The following is a 19,635-nucleotide window of genomic DNA, read 5'->3' as shown; positions in this document are numbered from 1 at the left end:
CTGAGGCAATAACCTATGGGCTCTTAATACCGTGAATGCTATATTAATACGCCAATTTATATATATGTATATATATTTTTTTATATTTTGGTAAATACAAAAAAAAGATTAAAGGTTGAGTATTTTCATATTTCCCTCTACAAAGTGTCGTTGTTCTGCATTATTATTATTCTAACGGAGGTTATTATTAGCTCGCAGCTTCATCTGGGACTAAATAGTCCACCATTTTCTTCATTAGCTTGTGCATGCAGAAAATAGCACACCGAGTAATTCCCCTTTCAACATTTTTTAAAAAAAACAACAGCCCAATAGACCTTAAGAATTTCAATCTCAAAACACAAGATGATTGCATTTCATTCTAACAAATTTATTGTGTCTCAATCAGCTCGTACGGAACCACTACTGAAATTAAATTACAATCAAATGATCACATCAAAATATACCCTTATTACCTAACAACGTCAGCTTATGATGATTTGTGCTCCTTTAGAAACGATAATACAAAATTAAAAACAAATAAGGGCAACAACAGAAATATAAGAAAGAAATGAAGATAAAACAAGAAAAAGGGAAAACATCTTACACAAGTTCCTGGGTACAGGGGTTGGGGGGGCGGGGGAGGGGGGAAATAAATTACCGTTTGGAATAAGTCATATGTATTCCGAATAAAATATTAAAACAAGTCATTCTGATGAAAAATATAAAGTAAATAACTCCGATCAGTATCTGATCTAGTATTCTATATTGCCGGCTTTACAGAGTTTTTGTTTATTAAAACCTACCAAAGAATACTGCTTAGAAAGGGCAGCAATAATAGTATATCCACAGCACCCACTCAGTCACACTTGGCAACAGATTTTTTTTTCTCAAATAAGTGCAGTTGAAGTCTTTTCAAATGTCTTATGCTCTATTTGTTGGAGAGGAGAAAAAAAAGAGGAAAGATCCACTCACGGTGTCAAAGTCCATTAAATAATAATTAAAAATAAAAAAAAGAAGGTGATCTTTGAGATCATGGAGACAGTCCTGGTCCTGGTTGTCTTTTTCTTTCTGGGCCTCAAGACGCCCACAAAAAAAGCCACCCCTAATCCTCCGTGTGTGTCAATGAAACCATGCAGTCCACCCTCAGACAAAAACAACAAAAATGTTGTAAATCACGATGGAAGCTTCGTGGATGTCACTCTTGTTCATATTGTTGCAGTTTCTCCCCTCTTGTCATTGTTATAGGCATGGGGGAGCAGGGAAGGCGGTTCAGTCCCATTTCTAAATATACAAAATGCCTGCTCCTTTGTTTTCTTCAATCAAACACAAGATAATGATGGGGGAATATTTTTTGAAGAGGGGGGTGGGGGGAAGAGAAAAAAAAGAATAAAAACAATACTTGGTTTTCCTCTTGGTGGTGTTTTTAATGCGCCAAAATTACCTGGTGGAATGAACTTGTAGTTGTCACCCTCTGGTCGCTCGCTTCACTTGCATCTTTTAAGTAATCTACTAAAAAATGCCCCTGAAAGAAAAAAGCAGAAGGAACCTTTTAGGTTAAGACATTTCAGGGCCTGGAAGAAGGTTAACGGTGCGTTTTTTTTCTGAGGGGGTTGGGAGGAAGAAGGGGAAGTTTGTTTTTCTCTCTCTCTCTCTTTGTTTTTTTTTTTTTGTTTTTCTCTGGTGAAAAATAGATAACACATTTGCAGTCTCATTCATATTCCCTCACAATCACAGTATCAAAAAAAATTGGCTATCTTGGCGATAGTCTGTATGTTTTTTTTTAATCAGTTTAATTTCATATAAAATATTCTCGTGTGCTGTTCTATGTTTCACTGAACATTCTTTTGCAGTCCATGGAGGGGGGCGGTGTTTCTGCACTCACATTGCCGACCTGAGAGTACACATCCTCCGGCGTCTGCGCCACTCCTGGGGGCGTCATCCGTTTTTCCTTCTGTCTCCTATTGCAAAACCACACTCTAACCACCTCTTTCTCCAGCTGCAAGTTGTCCGCCAGGCTGGTGATCTCCTGGGCCGAAGGTTTGGGGCATTTTAGGAAGTGGCTCTCCAAAGCCCCTTTGACGCTCACTTCGATGGATGTGCGCTTCTTTCGCTTCCTCCCCTGCGCCGCGATCTTGTCGATGCTGGTGGGGCTGCCGGTGGACGAGTCGGCCTCCTCGAGCCACTTGTTCAACAAAGGCTTGAGCTTGCACATGTTCTTGAAGCTGAGCTGCAGAGCCTCGAATCTGCAAATGGTCGTCTGAGAGAAAACGTTCCCGTACAGGGTGCCCAAAGCCAAGCCGACGTCCGCCTGCGTAAAGCCCAGTTTGATCCTCCGCTGCTTGAACTGCTTGGCGAACTGCTCCAGGTCGTCCGAGGTCGGCGTGTCGTCGTCCGAGTGCGGGTCGTGGCTGTTGACGCCGCCGTGGTGCTGGTGATGCTGATGCTGGTGGTGATGGTGGTGGTGGTGGCTGCCGTGGTCCAGATCCGGGGTGTCCCCCCTTACCAAGCCCGGGTGCACCAGGCTCTGACTCCCAGGACTCAGCATTCCGTTCACAGTGAACCCCCCCGGCTGGGAGTAGAGCAGCGACTGTTGCTGCTGCTGTCCCCCGGATATGGAGTTAATGTGCGCCGCAGTCGTGCTCCCCCAAGCGCCGGCGTGAGTCTGATGGGGAGCTAAGTGAGGGGGCCTGTGGTGCAGCGCGGTGCCCGTGTGCAGATCGTCTCTGCCGGGGTTTTTCACGTCCTGCTGCTGCGGGCTGCCCGTCATCCCGACGGGACTCGACGACCAGGGGGATCCGGCTTCCGCTGCAGCCACCGCGGCTGCTGCTGCGGCCGCTGCGGCGTGCGGGAGGGATGTCACCCACTGGTGGGCATGGCTCAGCATGTGTCCCCCGTTGCTCGCTGCCATTGCGCCTTGCATAAAGTCACTCTGTACCATCTTGACTGAGGGGTCTCCCCTGTAGACCCCAGACCCCGAGGTAACCGCAGCACTGCCAGGCTGCATGCCACCACCTCCAGAGTCAGAGTGCACGAGGGAGCCGGACGATAAGATGCTATTGCTGGGCAGATAAGGATTGGAAGCCGCGGTGGCCATTCCGTCAACCCTTATGAATATGTTTGTGGATAACCCCCCTCCCTTTTTACAGTCACTTCTTTCTAGTAGGCAAATTGTATCTCATGAATTATTCAAACTTTAAAAGTATGAGTAGGTTTTTGGCAATACCATCGACGCGCGTAAAAACGCAAAAAAAGCTTCAAAAACGGTGGCAGAAATCTGAATAAAATCCGCATGTATTTACAACATTCTAGTTCAAACAGTTGTGCATGGAAGTCGGCGAATACAATTCCAGGTTTTCAAAAGCCCTTTGGAACCATGTGCAGTCCGTTTAGAAAGTTTTGCACTGGGATGAAATTGTGAGCATTAAAAATTCAAATATAGAGGAAAAAAGCAGTGTCCCATACAAACTTTTGGTGCACGCAAAAAACAAAAAGCCTTGCAAATTCTCCACAATGTACAAAGTCCCAGTTAATGTCCCCTTTGGATGTGAAAAACATTAGCAGAGTGTCCTTAGTTCTTTTGTAATTCAGTCGCCGAGATTTCTCCCTCGCTTTATTCTTTTCTCTGTCTTCTTTTATAGCACTGTAGAGCCTCTCTCTTTGTTCTGTTTTGATGTATATAAACCTGCCAAACCGCAAACTCCCGATGAAGTACAATCCAGTATAACAGTGTACGGCGCTGCCTGCGAGCCTCTTCTCTCATTCGTTCTCTCTCTCCTCCTCTCTCTCTAAATCTCTCTCTCTCTCTCTCTCTCTCCCTCCCTGACAGGCCGTGTAGTCCCGCCCCCTTCCAAGCCCGACGACGCGCGGATGTTTACCCCGTGCGTCCCCGTTGATTGGCTACCCGGGGTGTGATTGGCAGGTCTCGCCAGCCCTTGCTCCGGGCGCACGAGCCCTCCTTCCGGCTGTTCCAATTGGCTGATTTTTAATTGCAGTCCAAACAAAACAGGGAACACAACTTGGTAGTAAATAGTACCGAGGCATTAGTGCACAAACAGCGGTGAAGGGGTAAATCAAAAAGGGCGATAAAATGTGACCTCTAGTTTGTTGTGATCATCAGGAGTCAAACCACCATCATGATGTGCATCAATATGTGCTTTCTTCTATATATATTTATATGAAGATACACCCGTTTGAGAGTATACATTCTAATATAAGCGCTTGTTAATACTATTTAGATATTAGAATATATGGATAAACTCTAACTAGAACTGCATTTAAGTAGTTGTATCTCCTGTTATTGTTACAAACACACATCCTGGACTAATGCAAGGCTTGAGTGTATTCAAAACCTGCACGCGCATTTGACACTATAAGATCTATTACGATCTATACAATTATAATTGTCTGGTAGCCTGACCTGGTTGTGTAATAGAATAAGGCATCCATACTGCCACGGTTAGGGGTTTAATTCCCTCTGGGCCACCCGTGAAAAATACAGAAAACTTAGAATAAATAAAAAAAAAAGAAGAAAAAAAACTTGACTAAATGGTACATGCTTTATAGTGTTATGTTACATGTAGATGAGGTGCACTGGTGTGTTAATAAAGTAAGAGTAGCAATTCAAAACGGTTTGGAGAAATTTACCAGCTCAGGTTACTTGTTTATGGGCATATAAGTAAAAAAAAAAAAAAGTCTTTCAGAAAACCATGACACTGCACCCTAAACCTCATAGCAGCACGTAAACATGTAAAGAACAACACAGAGAGGAAGTGTCATGATTTGAAGGCACTGCAGCCCCTGAGCCAGTGCAGCTCTGCGCCTCGGCTCCTCAGGAGTTAACGCGCAAAGGTTGCGGGGAGGCTTCCATGCGGAAACGCCGCGCACAGGCAACCTCACTGAAGCACAGGGAAAGAGAAAGTGGCAACCAAAACAAGGGCAAATTGAGCAGTCCTTGGGGGGGATGTGTGCGTGCAGGGTGGCTTAAGAAAAAAAGGAGAAAAAAATCGAGAGATGTAGCCCTTAAAACGCGCACCATCCCTCAAGATGACCACAACCCGCGGAATGAATAGGGCCTTTGTTAGTGCGTGGGATCTCTGCGCCTATGGAAGCACCCATGGGTGGTAATAGGCTCCCACTGCACCCATTGGTTGAGTGTCAGCAGCCTGTTGAGTCCACCTGACCAGAACGAGGCCTGTGGCAGGTGATTCTCTGACAGGATTAACTGTATTTTGTAGAAAGGTTAGAGCTACATGTCACGCGTAACCCCACAGCTCCCCAAATCAAAGATGATGCGAAGATTTTAGTGCAAAAGGGATTTAAGGGCACAGGCTGTGTATACTCCATGCCAGTGCCCCCCCCCCTCCCTTCTTCTCATCCCAGTAGATTTAATTTGGACTGGGCTCAAAACCGAGGGAGCCTCGTGGATTTGTTTACATTGAATAGGCAGGCTAGGGGCCAGAACCATGGGGCCCTCTATTCATTAATATACAGTGAGGATTTCTGTCTAAATTACTGCTGTTCCATCCACACTGCACGCCTTGAAAAGGGCGTCTCAGGCGGCCAGCACAAACGTGACACAAAGGTGCAGAGAATTGAGGGCTCCTTCCACAAGATAACCCTTCAAAATGAAAATAATATATAATATATAAAGAAGAAGAAGAGTCAAAAGGCATTTTAGAAATACTCCCCGAAATCACCGCGCGGCGATAAAAACACTCCTCTCTGATATATGATGTGTTTATTATTTATTTGCTTATTATAAAAAGGTCCCCAAGTTCCCTGCTGGGGGAGTTCATTTATTTTGTATGCAAAAAAAAAAGAAAGAAAGGGGGGAGAGGAAAAAAAATCATCCCCAAGTATAACAAGAGACGAACAGTTAGTGCTGATTTTCATTTGCATAAATTTTCATATATTTTAGTGAAAATAATAGCGGGAGCCGAGGAGTGCTCCTGCTCAGTTGAGGCAGAGGAAAGAAAATCTTAGGGAGCACCGAGTCGTAGGAAAGGGAGATAACCATTTACAGGCTCCATATGAACAATGTGAAGCTATTTCCCCTTTTCTTGGACACAAGGTAAGTCAACAATTATCTATGCGGATTTCTTTTTTACGCATGAGGAATGTTGAGTTTATCGCCTTCTCGCGCATTGCCTCCACTGTGGCTGCTTCCTTAAAGACTACTTTAAATGATATTTCAGCCTTCTTCCTGCGCCGAGGTGCAGTCATATGCTCTTATATTTAAAAACCGAATTGCAAATGCGTTTCATTATTTTCCCCTTTTACCTTGCATGCGTAAAAATCAATACACGCGCTGCAGTTTGCTTTTGCGCCCCAGCCTTTTTTTTGCTTTTTATATAAATAGCGGGCAGATGGATAAGCTGGGCTGTTTTGTAGTGAATGTCCACCGGAGAAAAGTGCAATCAATCACATTTTAAGCAGGCAGAGAGAGAAAGAGAGAAAGAGAGAGAGAGAGAGAGAGAGAGAGAGAGAGAGAGAGAGAGAGAGAGAGATCCCTCGGTTGAATCCTCCAGAGGGACCGCGTAGGCAAGTGCAATATGAAATCGTTTAATATAAATCGATCTCGCCGCTGCAAAAGTTTGTTTAAAGTTTATATGCAGCAGCTTGTCGCCCATAGCTCGCTCCTAACCTGCACCCATCCAGGCAGGCAAAGCTCATAAATAGCCTGCGATGTTAATGGAGGCGGATGCTGGTTTGTTCTTTATTTTGGTGTTTCTGTTGTTGTTTTGGAGCTGTTCAAGGTGCGAGGAAATGTCAAGACTAAAAACGACAGATTTTTAAAAGAAGCGCAGTTGTAAAAGACATCTGCTCACAGTCAGTTATTTAATGGCAGACAATAATCATTTTAGTGACTGTCACAACTTTCGGCTACATTTTCAAAAGTCCATCACACATGATCTATCACATATGAACTCGAATTTGTGGATGAAGAAGTCGTTTGGTTTGCTAAGGGGTTATTTTTTCCCCCTCTCACGGGTTAACTCCTTTTCCCCTCATTGATGGGGAGTGCATTTCTGAGCCCAGCACTTGGTAGCCATGGTGAGCCCAATAAAAGGGGGGAACACTAGTCGCATTAAGCTGTATGTTTGTGCACTGGAGTCGAGATGAAAAGAGGCTCGGTGTCCCGGGCCAGCAGCATTGGTCGGTAACGCGTTACTGTAACGACATTACTCCATCTGCAACCCCCCCCCCAAAAAAAAAACAAAAAAACAACAACAACAATAATTTCTTATTCCGGCTGTATTGCCTTGTTTTTGTAATTTTAGGTTTAATTATGAACAAACTAGGATTACGGTATGTCAGTTTTCATCACCATTTGGTCATGGGAAATAACCAGATCTCATTTTAACAGAGTAAATACTTTAGGTTTTAGTTTGACAAATCATGACTTGACGTTGCTGACTTGGGTTTTTAAAAGGCAAACCAAGTTATCGCGATGTTTTAAAAACTGATCAAAAACTATTTTTTTGGTGCGTAACGGAAACGTAATGTAACGCACTACTTCCCCACTTACTTGCAATGTATTATGGTTTTTAATCACCGTGATCTGAGTCACGAGAAAAGAGGAATCTGTTCTTTTGGATTGTAATCCAACGTGTGTCTCCTGCAGGCAGTCGCATGGTGCTGGAGTCAGGGCGGAGGGGAAATAGATTTTAGGAGTCATTGGCTTGATCAGAAACCAAAAAAAAAAAATTATAACTGCCGCCAGGTGTCGCGCTCACTCATGATGCAAATATGCATAGCTTACACTGCAAAAAAAAAAGTCCATTTTATGTCACATTTTTGAATAATTTTCTTGTTTTTAGAATATTTATAGAATTATTTATTTTTACACATTTTGACACGGTGATCTGATTCCACACGCTTCCAGCGCAGATTCCAATCCTTATTTCCATTAAATAACGTTTTAAGGTCATTTTACTTTCAAGTAAAATCTCATGATTCAAATATGTTTTTTAACCAAGCTGCTTTATGTGCATTTCTTTTTTTTTTTTTTTACAAAATAAAAGTGACATTTTAAGACAGAACTACTGAATTAAACCCCTTGAAATGGAGATCTATATATTTTTTTGCAGTGTATAAGGAGCCTCCTTATAATTTTATGGCCACCGTTTCAAGAACAGACATGAATTGATGGCTGGATGACACGATTGGCAATTAAGATATCACTGGGCCGAAGGAGGAAAATTACTGAACGGGTCATTGTAGAGAAACAACACACACACACACACACACACACACACACACACACACAGAGTTTAAGAAATGTTGCATCTTGCTAATTTTGGCCAAACACACCAGACACAACAAAGGCTCAGGCTCAGACTATATTCTGGTTCATCCCTCAATCCCAGAGGCAATTAAATCACCTTAATTTAATTATCTAATTTTTAAAGATATCCCAGCCAATTTCATTGTAAGCCATACCCCCACATCAATTATTATTTTGCACATATTTCTACACCATAAGCATCATGAGTGAATGAAGAAATGTGCTTGTATTGATCAGTACAAGCCTGTGACAAGCAGCCTATCAATGACAGCCCCTAGTTGATATGCAAATAGTCTGGGATTAGATAGGCCCCTGCACGCTGTATTAAGCCAGTCGCCATCTGCAGTAGCCTATAAACCATAAGTCTGAGCTAGCAGGTCTGTGTGGAAACGTATGACTAACCGGCGACTTTAAGAATTATTAGCAAAAGAGGGCTGGGCAAGGACTCATGAATCATCCCGGAAAATTAGTGCATTGCAATTTCTCCACATGCTTGGCCGGCCATTTAGTGTTTGCACCATCCAGTGTTCTTCTTCATCATCGTCATCACTAGCAGCACCACTAACACCAGCAGCAGCAACAAAGCATCAAAGCAGCAACTGTGCGTTATTGCTCTGCATTATGCACCCATTCTGTCATGCCGTACAATGATGGTTATTGGTAGCAGGAGGCCATTTATTTATTCCTCCAGGAACAGATTGTCTAATTCATCAAGATGCTTTCATGAACTCGCATTCCCCCCCCACCTAATCAGAAGCAGCATGCCAAATGGAGCACACATCTGAATTTAAAAGGTGTTTTAAAGATGATTTTATGAAACACAATATGTTAAATAAGATCAAAATCATGTCCACTTGACAATGACCACAAGACAAAAACACCAGTATGAACAAAAGTCAATTCGCCCACAACATTCACCTACTTTCTCCCTCATTAAACATCCTCATAGTGTCATCACTTTGTGACTCTGCAGCCGCCATTCATTTATGACACCTGACATGCAGATTTATGTGAGCCTCAATAGGTGGGTAAACCCAGCACGGGTGCCTGTAGCTTCCACTTGCCGTGGTTACAATATTCAGATTAAATTGATGAAATTCCTGCCATTTTAATTATGGCCTATTTAAGTTGCCTATGGGCTACGTAATTTATTTTCTTCCCCTTGGTCCAGCCACTAATCCGAAACGACATACGTTGAGTGTGTCTCACATCAGGCCAAACGTTGATTTAAAGCCAAATTCAACTTGGAGCACTTAAATGATAATGTAGCTACCATACCGTTAATTAAATGGGCTACACTGAATATCAGTGTAAGCATTAAACATGCCTTCAATTTCAGACATGAATGGGATTTTTTCCTTAACCCATTCAGACGAGACAGAGACTCTTTATTAATATTCTATTAATAAAGGCCAATATAGTGTTATATACACCTCTTATTCCACTACGTGGGGTTAGTAATTGCCCTGCATGAGCCGTGCAGCGCTGTGGGCATACAGCTTGTAAACGGGCTGACATGCAGGTAAAGATTATATGTTTAGTGTTATCACGGACTCTCCAGTGGTGCTCAGTGCTCATTTCACCAAGAGCCATGGCTCAGACACGTATCAGCACAGCTGGTATTGATTTGGGATTGGAAATCAATAGGGATGTCATAATTTGGCCTAAAACAGGGTTCTGTAGTGTTAGAAAACGCTGCTTAAAGCACAGTGAGGGTTTTTGGTGTTTACACATTTTGTTTATGTGAGTTTTGGCATTGAATTCAATTATTAAAACTAAACATTTCAGCATAGGATTTAAGAAGGTTTCAATAAGACACAATTAATTACGTTTTTATTTGTATGAGCAATAGATTAAAACCAATTACGTTGTTATTTTAGAAATATAATTGAGGCGTGAATTAATTTGAGAGTAAAGGTCAAAAGTTGCAGTGAGGTTAGTTTGTCGTGAAACAAAAAAAAAACAACAAGATGTATGGGAGAAAAAGATTCATCTGTATGGCAGATGTAAATGCAGGTGCTTTTATGGCACGCACACACACACACACACACACACACACACACACACACACACACACGCACACACACACACAAAAAGCCACTGGTGCCGGCTGGTGAGGAGGTGAGTGACGGGGGACAGATTGGCAAAGATAAGATGAAGTGCAGCTTTCTGAGTCAGAGTGACGGAGGAGAGAGAGAGAAAAGAGGTGTGTGTGTGTGAGTGTGTTTGGGCGAGGAGGAGGGGCGGGGGGGTGCTTTGTCGTCTGTCTTCAGCTTCACCCCACCCCCGTCCCTCCACCCATTGGGTGCTGGTTGCCTCATCGTCCCGGCCACATCCCTCCTACACACACGCACGCACGCATGCACGCACGCACACACACACACACGCACACACAGGTTTGTGGCACTATCTTTGTGGGGACCCGTCATTGACATAATGCATTCCCTAGCCCCTTACCCTAACCTTAACCATCACAACTAAATGCCGAACCTTAACCCTTACCCTCACCCTAACCATAACCTAATTCTAACCCTAATCCTACAACCAAGTCTTAACCCTCAAACAGACCTTTAAACTTGTGGGGTCCAGCATTTTGGCCCCACAAAGCTGTCGGGACCCCACAAGTAAACTGGACTCCCGGTTTTTGGACCCCACGAATATAGTTGAACAACACACACACACACACACACACACACACACACACACACACACACACACACACACACACACACACACACACACACACACACACACACACACACCTGAAAACCCCCAGCAGCAGCATCAAAACAAACCAGATTTATTGTGTATGCAAATCAGCAGACGGACACGCTGGTATTTTTCTCTTCTATTAGAGTGTATTACACATGCTAATCAAGAATGATATTGTGTTATTAGGCTGAGTAATTAATAAATAAACTAAATCCGTAGGAAATCAAATCTATGGAAGGTGCGTTGCTCCAGCAGCGTGTTTGTAGCCACTGTGCATGTCTCTCTATAGTCCCTGCTTTTTGTTTTTGTTTGTTAAACAGTGGCGTTCCCTGAGGATAGAGAGGGGGGGTTTGTGGCACCTCTGCCCAGGATTACATTAATCAAAGTATTTATTTCCCTCGGGGAGCCAGGCGCAAATCACTCCAAATCCCAGTAAAATTGGATAACAGAAGAACGGGCGCATCTAGGCTAACCCTCTCTTGCGCTTTTTTTGCTCATTTCACCAACTTAATGGATCTAGTTCTATCTAACTTTGTGAAACAGTGTGTGTGGAAAAGCAGGGAGGGGGCTGCAAAGCTAGAGGTATTGAGGCCTTTGAGAAGACAAACAACATAATTGGATGGAAGCGGGCACTAGGAGTGAGGAGTGAGTCTGGATATAGAGCTGTACAAATAACAGCAATTCTCTGATTCCCTGTCGAGGCTATAGGCATGTCTGGGTCCGAGCCAGCAGCAGGAAAAACTAGCCTCTAAGACCCCCATCTGTAATACACGCGTCAACCTCTAACACCAAAGCTGCCTGCTCTCTCTGAACTAAGTCTGGTCAATCCATCGCAAACCCCACAAAGTAGTAAAAACAACAATTCCTGATACCACCCTTGCACTATTTGCTAAGTAATTACGTGTGATGTTTGGGCAAAGCCAGCATGGCTAATAAATCAGCAAATGTTTACAGCCAAGCTGGTGCTGATAAGGCAATAAATACAGTACCCAATATGCTGCCTATTACAGGTAATGCAAATAAAATAATAGGGCTGTAATTTTTCCTTATGTGTTGTGGTGGCGGCGGCTTTGATATTCATGAGGGAAATGGGGAGGAAATGTCGTCTCTCGGTCTTTATGGGTGCCGCATTGTATCGCAAATTCAACGCTCCTGCCTTCGTCCCAATCAGGGATAAATGATGGCCTCATTGCGCCGCGTTGGAGGCAACCCTGCCACCCCGAAACACACACACAGGCTCTCCAATGCATGCAAACACAGTTGTATGTTTGTAGACACATGCTTGCACACACATACTGCTGCCATGTTTGCTAGAGGGTACGAAGGGTAGCTGGAGTCACCGGCAGGGCCCTGACTCAGAGCCAGGCCTCTCGGGGTAAAGGCAGCCTGCCTGCATGGTGTACCATACATGCACTAAGTGTGTGCACAAGTATTTTGTGTTTCTGTTTAGGAATATTCCACTTGTAGAGCACAGGAAGCTGCACATTTGATTACTATAGCATATATGTGTGAGTGTGTACACTATCCATAATTCTGTAAACAAAGCTGACAAGTTTACCCAGCCGTGTGTGTGTGTGTCTGTACAGTATATACATGTCTCAAGGTGGAGGTGTGATAAATACGCAGAGACAGACAAACTGTTCGCCATCACATACCGTCTGATGATCCATGATGCTTAGCAAATGAGCAGAAAATCTACAGCTCTAATGGGACCAGTGCAGGGTGGATGGAGGGGAAAGTAAAGTAACAACACAATAACAGTGTTATTGTGCAAACGCAAGATAACTGCTTCTATGTACTACATTGTTGTTATACCATTAAAAGATCATAGAGTCCTGAATGTGTTGGTTATTCCAGTCATCCATTGGCTTTCAGTCATTTCTGTATGCTATAAAATGCTACGTTGTATATTTTCTACAAATCCAGTATACTTTTTTGGTATTTTAAAAAAAGCATGCTGCAGAGTTTTACAAATTTTAATATATTCACAGGCAGCCATTGGTTTTAATTGATTTCCCAACCTATAAGTGGACTCCTAAAACATGGCTGACTGCATTCAATTTTGACGGTTACATAAATGTATTGAAGTAAAAATTTTAAGTCAGCAATGTTGATGAAAAATGTACGCAGACTAAATGTTTACTGTGACGAATAACAAACTAAAGCAAGGTTTAAGTGTCTGCTAATCTATTTTCACACTGCATAGAAATGAATGGAAACAATGGCTGCCTGGAACAGTCAGGGAAATGCATCCAGAATGCTCAAACACAGCAACATGATTTTTAGGTTTTGAGTTTAAAAGTGCTAATTGACTTTCACATTGTTTCAAAATGAATGGAAACCAATGGCTGCTTGAAAGAGTTGGAAAAATAAATCCAAAACTCAAACTGTGCAGCATGCATTGGAAAATAGTCAGTAAACATCTGAAGTATACATGATGTGTATAAAGGAGCTAAAACTTGCCAATGCATGGGCCTTTATAAGCGTCCACAGGGCCCGTATGTGTCCCCAGGCCATACTTTGAGACCTCTGTATAAGTCAATGGAGGCTTTGCATGTATTATATTGTACTGCGTCTGCATCACACACACAGAGTAAACATGTATGACTGGCTGAGCGTGGCTAGCTAGCTGCAGCTTCAAGGCGTCTATAACAATGATCAGTGGCTCTCAACGTTCGGAATGGGGGCTTGCTGTTGGGGTACGAGACTGTTGTTGATGATATGCGGCTGCTGGGTGACATGTGCTATTCATACGCAAGCTTGTGTGGTCACGTTCGGCAGCCGGGAAGTCTTGATTCATGCGGGCATTATGCACGCCGGACGCTTATGGCACCTCTCCCTGTTGCCGTGCAGTCAGGCCCATTTGTTTGGAAATGGGTTTACATGCATCTTCTTCCAAATGACTCTCCCTCCTCCCCTCTCTGGGCTTACAGCTCTCTCTCTCTCACACACACACACACACACACACACACACACACACACACACACAGCTATATCAACTGCAACAGAGGGCATTTAGGTGATGTTATTCACTCTCTGTCGGCCATGTTGGAGGTATTAAGCAGGGCAGATGGTTATGAATAGCCCACCATGCTGCTACTTGACAGACTTTAGCTCCTTCAGTAAGATTCAATGATCATGGGTCAATTTTTGATATTGTTTTAATCTGATAGAATTTGCTTTTCAAGCTATATAACCCTCACTGTTTGGTTTCAAACCCATCTAATTGCATCTTTGCATCGGCAGTTGATTTTTTAATGCTCTGGCTCTAGGATACATTTGAGGTCCAGACTTAAAGGTCCTGAAAACCTATTTTGTCAATCAGCTTCTTACAACGAACAATTCAATCCTAAGTGAACACACAATTATCTGCTGAACTCGAAACACTTTATTTAACATTTATTTAACAAGAGAGATTTCTGTACTTGAGTTTTTTTTTCTCAGTATTCTTCTCGCTGGTTTGAAGTGGGCGGGACTCTGTTTGGGACAATGTGATGTCACATATTTCTGTGCACCAATAAGGATCTAGCAGTGTTTGAAGGAAAAGCTGATGACTGTTGTATGGGTTTTTGGGGTTGTGTGTTTATGTGACCAGAACACAGTCAATGACATGAGCTGCATAGTGTTAAACACTTCATAAATAATACTTGCTTATTTTGAGATGAATACTTAACGTAACAGAGATACACAAATAGGTTTTCAGACCATGTTTTTAAGGTTTACTTTTAAAGAAGTCCATGTTCTGACTCTAGCATACATACCCTGGATTCTGCAACAAAACTTTACTAATAGGTGTCCTTTTTTAGACTTAAGACTACAGGAGATCGGGGGCAATGACAGCAAATGCACAAATTCTGGAAAAGCTTTATAAACTATTATTTCTGAATTAGGTGTTATTTTTGAGCCCTGTCTGTTTCACTCTTTTGATTTTATTTTGGCTCATCTTTTTAAATCAAACCTATTTTTGTAGTTGTATTATCCCAATCATTTCTGTTATTTTAGTGGTTTTAGTTTTGAAAGTGCAGCGCTGTGCTATGCAAATAAGAGTTTATTATTTTATGGGTGAAATTAAAATGCTATAACTAACATTGCTTTGGTTAATTAGCCTGGTTAGCTACAAAGCTAATAGGTGTTTGTTGCTCAGTGTCAACTTATCTCAACCTTTAGGAGATATCTTCTGAAAAATCTCCAACTTTCTTGATAATTTGTGAACTAATCACAATTTTTTAAAACTATATTAAGTGCTGGTGCAAGTCCTTCTCGCTCACAGAAGTTGACAAGTCAAACATTTCTTTGTGACCTTTTCACTCAACTCTACAGTCTCGAGTAGAGACACCAGACGTGATTTCTGGATGTGCGACAACTGCAAAAGCCTCTACAGCAGTATGACTGGCCACACTTACAGGCACACTCTCTCTTCCCTGCTTCACAGAGCTGCTGCTCGCCCCCTTTCCCCCCTCCTATCGCCTCCTTCCTTCGTCCAGGCCTGGCGTGAGCGTTCAAGCCAACAGCCTCACAAAAGCGGCTTTGAGGGGATTGCATGCTGGCCGCCGACCCCTCTGAGCTCACACCCACCACACATTACTCACCAGCAGGCCTCAGTGCAGACTGCAAACCAGGCTAGGAAATAGTGGATGTCACAAGACTGGAAGGGGGTGGGGGGGGGACTCTGCGCTGTTTCCTCTGTTTTCGTTTTAGAGCCTGCTTTTTTTTTTTGTTTTACTTTGAAGGGGAATCTTTATGCTTGTGTAAATGATTGTTAGAAGAGAATTAAACCATGCGGCACAGAATAGAGCACAATAGAACTTTGTTATTCAACCATGTTGGGAAATTGCCTCAGCATGGACAGTCAAGTCAAATATGCCTCTCAGCTTTTGGCTTTTCGGTCGTGCACTGTCAGTTCGTCAGTGATGCCGACTGTGTTGTGAATGTGTACTGTTTCAGTGTGTGCACGCTTCTCCATTTGTTGCCTGTTTTTGGCGAGCATTTTCTTCAGAACCAGGATTTGTTTTCAGCGTTTTGGTTTCAGAGTAGAATCACATTAAATCTGTCCTGAGGATTGGAACAGGTTATTCCGTCGTTATATAGTTTTTTTTTTTTTTTTAATATTTCTCACACTGCCAGAGAGGCAGAGTCACATGTTGTCAATTTGGGACAAAACACATTTTTGTGACTTTTCAAAGCAACATATGGCAACGCACATGCTGGCATTAATCTATATTTCGCCTCAAACTGTTTGGCTGCTCGTGTGGATGTCAACATTGTCAAAATAGGAGAAAAGACTGAAAGCTTGTATTATGTTCTCACAACCTCCAAGTAAAGGTCTTCAACAGGGACGCCTCTTTTGTATGACTGAACCTGAGATAATGCAGGGTGTCATGTAAAATGAAATGACATGCAGCACGCTGTTCTCTCCTCTGCCGTGCGTCTTATTCTCAGACTGTAACCTTCGTAAAGGAGGTGTGAAACAAAAGCTTAGCAAAGCATGGCCAACTCTCAGCGGTTTGTGTGTTTTTACATTCAGTCCTCCCCCGGTGTGCGCGGCTGTGTTTGTCATAGACATTTCAGATTAGCAGTCCACAAACACAAATCCTCCCAACAATGACTCACACACGTCTCAATACGTCGTCAGTATCTGCCACAGAAACTCTGTTTAGCCTACATTTACCAAACCTGTGTGTTCTCCTGCAGCTAACACTCTGAATGACACTGTTACGTAACGCTGCTCTGTTCTCCCAGTAATCTGACTCTATGTCTCCCACAGGAGTCTATGTCAGAGCTGTGATCCATATTCTGGTGTTTAAATGTCTGTTTATATGCAAAATGTTTGAGGAAATAGCCAATCTCAAGGTTAGGCAGCAGCTCCTGCTACTGTGGAAGGCATGGTGTATTTCTTACAACGCTCAGGTTTGAGTTTTTACTCAGTTGGGGTCACTTACAGCCCCAGTTATAATCTTGATCTTTATCAGTAACACTTTATAATAATGGTACATGACTTATCATGAATTCATGTATGACGTCTTGCATGAAAAAGCATGAATTAATTCATGTAGTACTTCATAAACTATGGGCCACAAACATGATGAAGTAATGAAGAAGTAATGTTTAGTTAACCTTGATTACAACACTACAATTCTTCAAAATAAAGGTATACTGCTGTGACTGGTCAGTTTTTTGAATAAATCCGAAATCATGATGATTGAAATACCTTAACTGATGCATTAATTAACGTATTGTTCCTGCATTAAGTCATGCATGAGATACTATTAATCATTGTACATTACTGATAGTTCATGAAAATTCATGTACCATTATTATAAAGTGTTAGCTCTTTATCTTCATCCAAAAGCTTGATTCACAATTTATAGCCAATTAGTCTTATGTTTAGTTATTATTTTTATTAAAACAGAAACTTTTTTACAAAAGTTTCCAAAAACAAGACTTGAATCAGGAAAATGGCGATTCATAAGCACTGGAAACAAGTCAGCTTTGATGAAAACAATATATTCATTTTGTCACCACCTCTCGCAGCTCACTGCTGCGTGACTGCACTTTACAGAAATCACCCGTCAATCAAACCGTGTAGGTGGAACTGTTTTGTCATTTTACATACATTTTCTGTTGTTGACATACAAGTCTCTTAGCTGCGTTTGTTGTCACTTAGCAGGACCGTCTCTGCTCACGCTAACTACGCTGGTCTTCTTCTTCCGCTTACTACAAACAAACTGAAAACACAGCATGCTCCCGGAGAGTCGCCAGACAGACAAATGTTTAGAACAGCAAATAGGTAAAGGAAAATACGTCACACATCTACAACGTGAGACAGCTGCGTTGGAGGGAGACAAGCAGGTCAAAGTTGCAAAGAAACTCCAGCACACTGTCTAGCTTGCGAAAAATTTATAAAGTTTAATAGTAGGCAAGGTTTCGATACTAGACCATCTTCAGGCAAATGGTGTTCCATCCTGAGAAGCCATCTTATGTAGGAGGTGACTGTTTTTGTGCACCAATCAACAACTTCCACATGAAATCAGGCATGAATACATAACATTCATTCACAAATCCATTACTATAGATAGAGCTTAACCCCTCTATAGTAACCATAATACTATATATAATACCAGAGCAATCTATAGTAGATGGATTTCGATTTCTGTATAATGAATGCACACAAAAATAATATAGAGCATTTGCATTCAGGCATATTTCCAAAACCTGCTGCTACCTTATCCATTAATAGATAAATAGAGGAAAAATATCACAATGAACAAGAGTTCTTACAAAAAAACAGTGAAGGGCAACAAACGGAAAAGCTTTCATCAACCTTCCATAGGCCGAACTACAGGCAGTGGACGTCAACAAATATTTGAACAAATCTGTGAAAATGTCCCTTCCTGTCTCAAAAGTGACATGGGGAGGACCAGTTCTTTTGGGGAATGTTTTCTAGTTTTTGTGGAGATATTAACAACTTTCACTTTAGGAAAAGTTATAACACTGTAAAAATATTTACAAATCAAAGTCCTGCATTCAAAATTATATTTTGATAAAGGTAGAAAGTATTATCTACAAATAATGAAGTAATAAAGTAAATGTACTCATAAGGAATGGCCTCTTTCAGAGCAATATTATCATATATTGTATATTACTACATCTCCAAAATGAAAACTTTTCTTGAGCTAAGAAACACAGCCCTGTTCTCAGCTTTGTGACATAATCTTTAAATCAATTTATCTTAAAATGCTATAGAATTGTATTCCTTCAGTGTATCTAAAAACAACTCAAAATCACCAACAGCGGAGATACATGGTTTTCACCGGACAGAGATTAAAATATATTATTAGACTATTGTATTGATGCATGGTCAAAGTGGTCAAGGTAGAGCTGAGTTTAGTCGTATGCACAGATGGATAGTTAGAAGAAAAACAGCTACATACCGCACTGATAGCACCCGGTAAATTAAATTCCACGGAGCAACATTTTTATCAAGGAAATCTTCACCACACAATGTCAAGTAAGCAGCACAAAGCAGGCACTAACACAAAACCACACACAGGTGTTTGCAATCGGCTTGATTAAGAATCAATCTGCTCTCTGAATGGAACAGTGGTAGTGGTACAAGTAGATGCATCTATAATACTGTATCACTTTATGTTTTGTATGCAAAATCTTAATCTGCAAAGTATATCTGGCCATTGAAAAGTAAAAAAGACACTACTGTCTTCTGAATGTAGTGTAGTAGAAGTTTGAAGTAACCAGTGGTGGAAGACATATTCAGATCCTGTACTTTTTGGGTATTTCCGCCTTTAATGATAGGAAAACAATGAAAAAGGGAGAGAGAGGGGGAAGACATGCAGGAAATCGTCCCAGATTGGACTCAAACCATGGACCTTCTGCGTTGAGGCATAAACCTCTGTATATGTGCGCCCGCTCTACCGACTGAGCTATCCTGACCACTTCAGATCCTGTACTTGAGTAAATGTACTAATACCACACTGTATACCCTGCATTCAAAGTGTTACTTTAGTACTAAAGTAACAGGCGCAAAATGTAGTTAAAGCATCAAAAGTACAATTACTTGACACGGACAAATGGCCCCTGTGAGTGTTATTTTATCTGATTCTTATTACTGCTCCATCACTTTGTAAGTAGCATTTTCCTGT

The 19,635-nt window shown here is 42.0% G+C and overlaps 1 protein-coding gene across 4 annotated transcripts in view; it reads right to left on the bottom strand.

Moving 5' to 3' along the window:
- Positions 1–19,635, bottom strand: part of LOC116044494 (POU domain, class 3, transcription factor 3-B) — a 173,781-nt gene that overhangs the window by 8,171 nt on the left and 145,975 nt on the right. Inside the window, exons 1-3 of one of the 4 annotated variants that reach the window (XM_031291745.2) lie at positions 1,862–3,771; positions 1,421–1,501; positions 344–1,292 (exon numbers count right to left, since the gene is read on the bottom strand). In XM_031291745.2, the coding sequence (XP_031147605.1) occupies positions 1,185–1,292; positions 1,421–1,501; positions 1,862–3,073 (1,401 nt within the window). In that variant the 5' untranslated portion in view covers positions 3,074–3,771 and the 3' untranslated portion in view covers positions 344–1,184. Of the gene's footprint in view, positions 1–343; positions 1,293–1,409; positions 1,502–1,861; positions 3,779–19,635 lie in introns of those variants that run through there. The other 3 variants (XM_035998709.1, XR_004896618.1, XR_004103680.2) reach the window with 3 other exon arrangements.

The sequence above is a fragment of the Sander lucioperca genome, chromosome 24 (genome assembly GCF_008315115.2).
Source record: "Sander lucioperca isolate FBNREF2018 chromosome 24, SLUC_FBN_1.2, whole genome shotgun sequence".
Lineage (NCBI taxonomy): Eukaryota > Metazoa > Chordata > Actinopteri > Perciformes > Percidae > Sander > Sander lucioperca.
The sequence above is the reverse complement of the archived record's forward strand: the minus strand, read 5'-3'. Positions and strand labels throughout refer to the sequence as shown.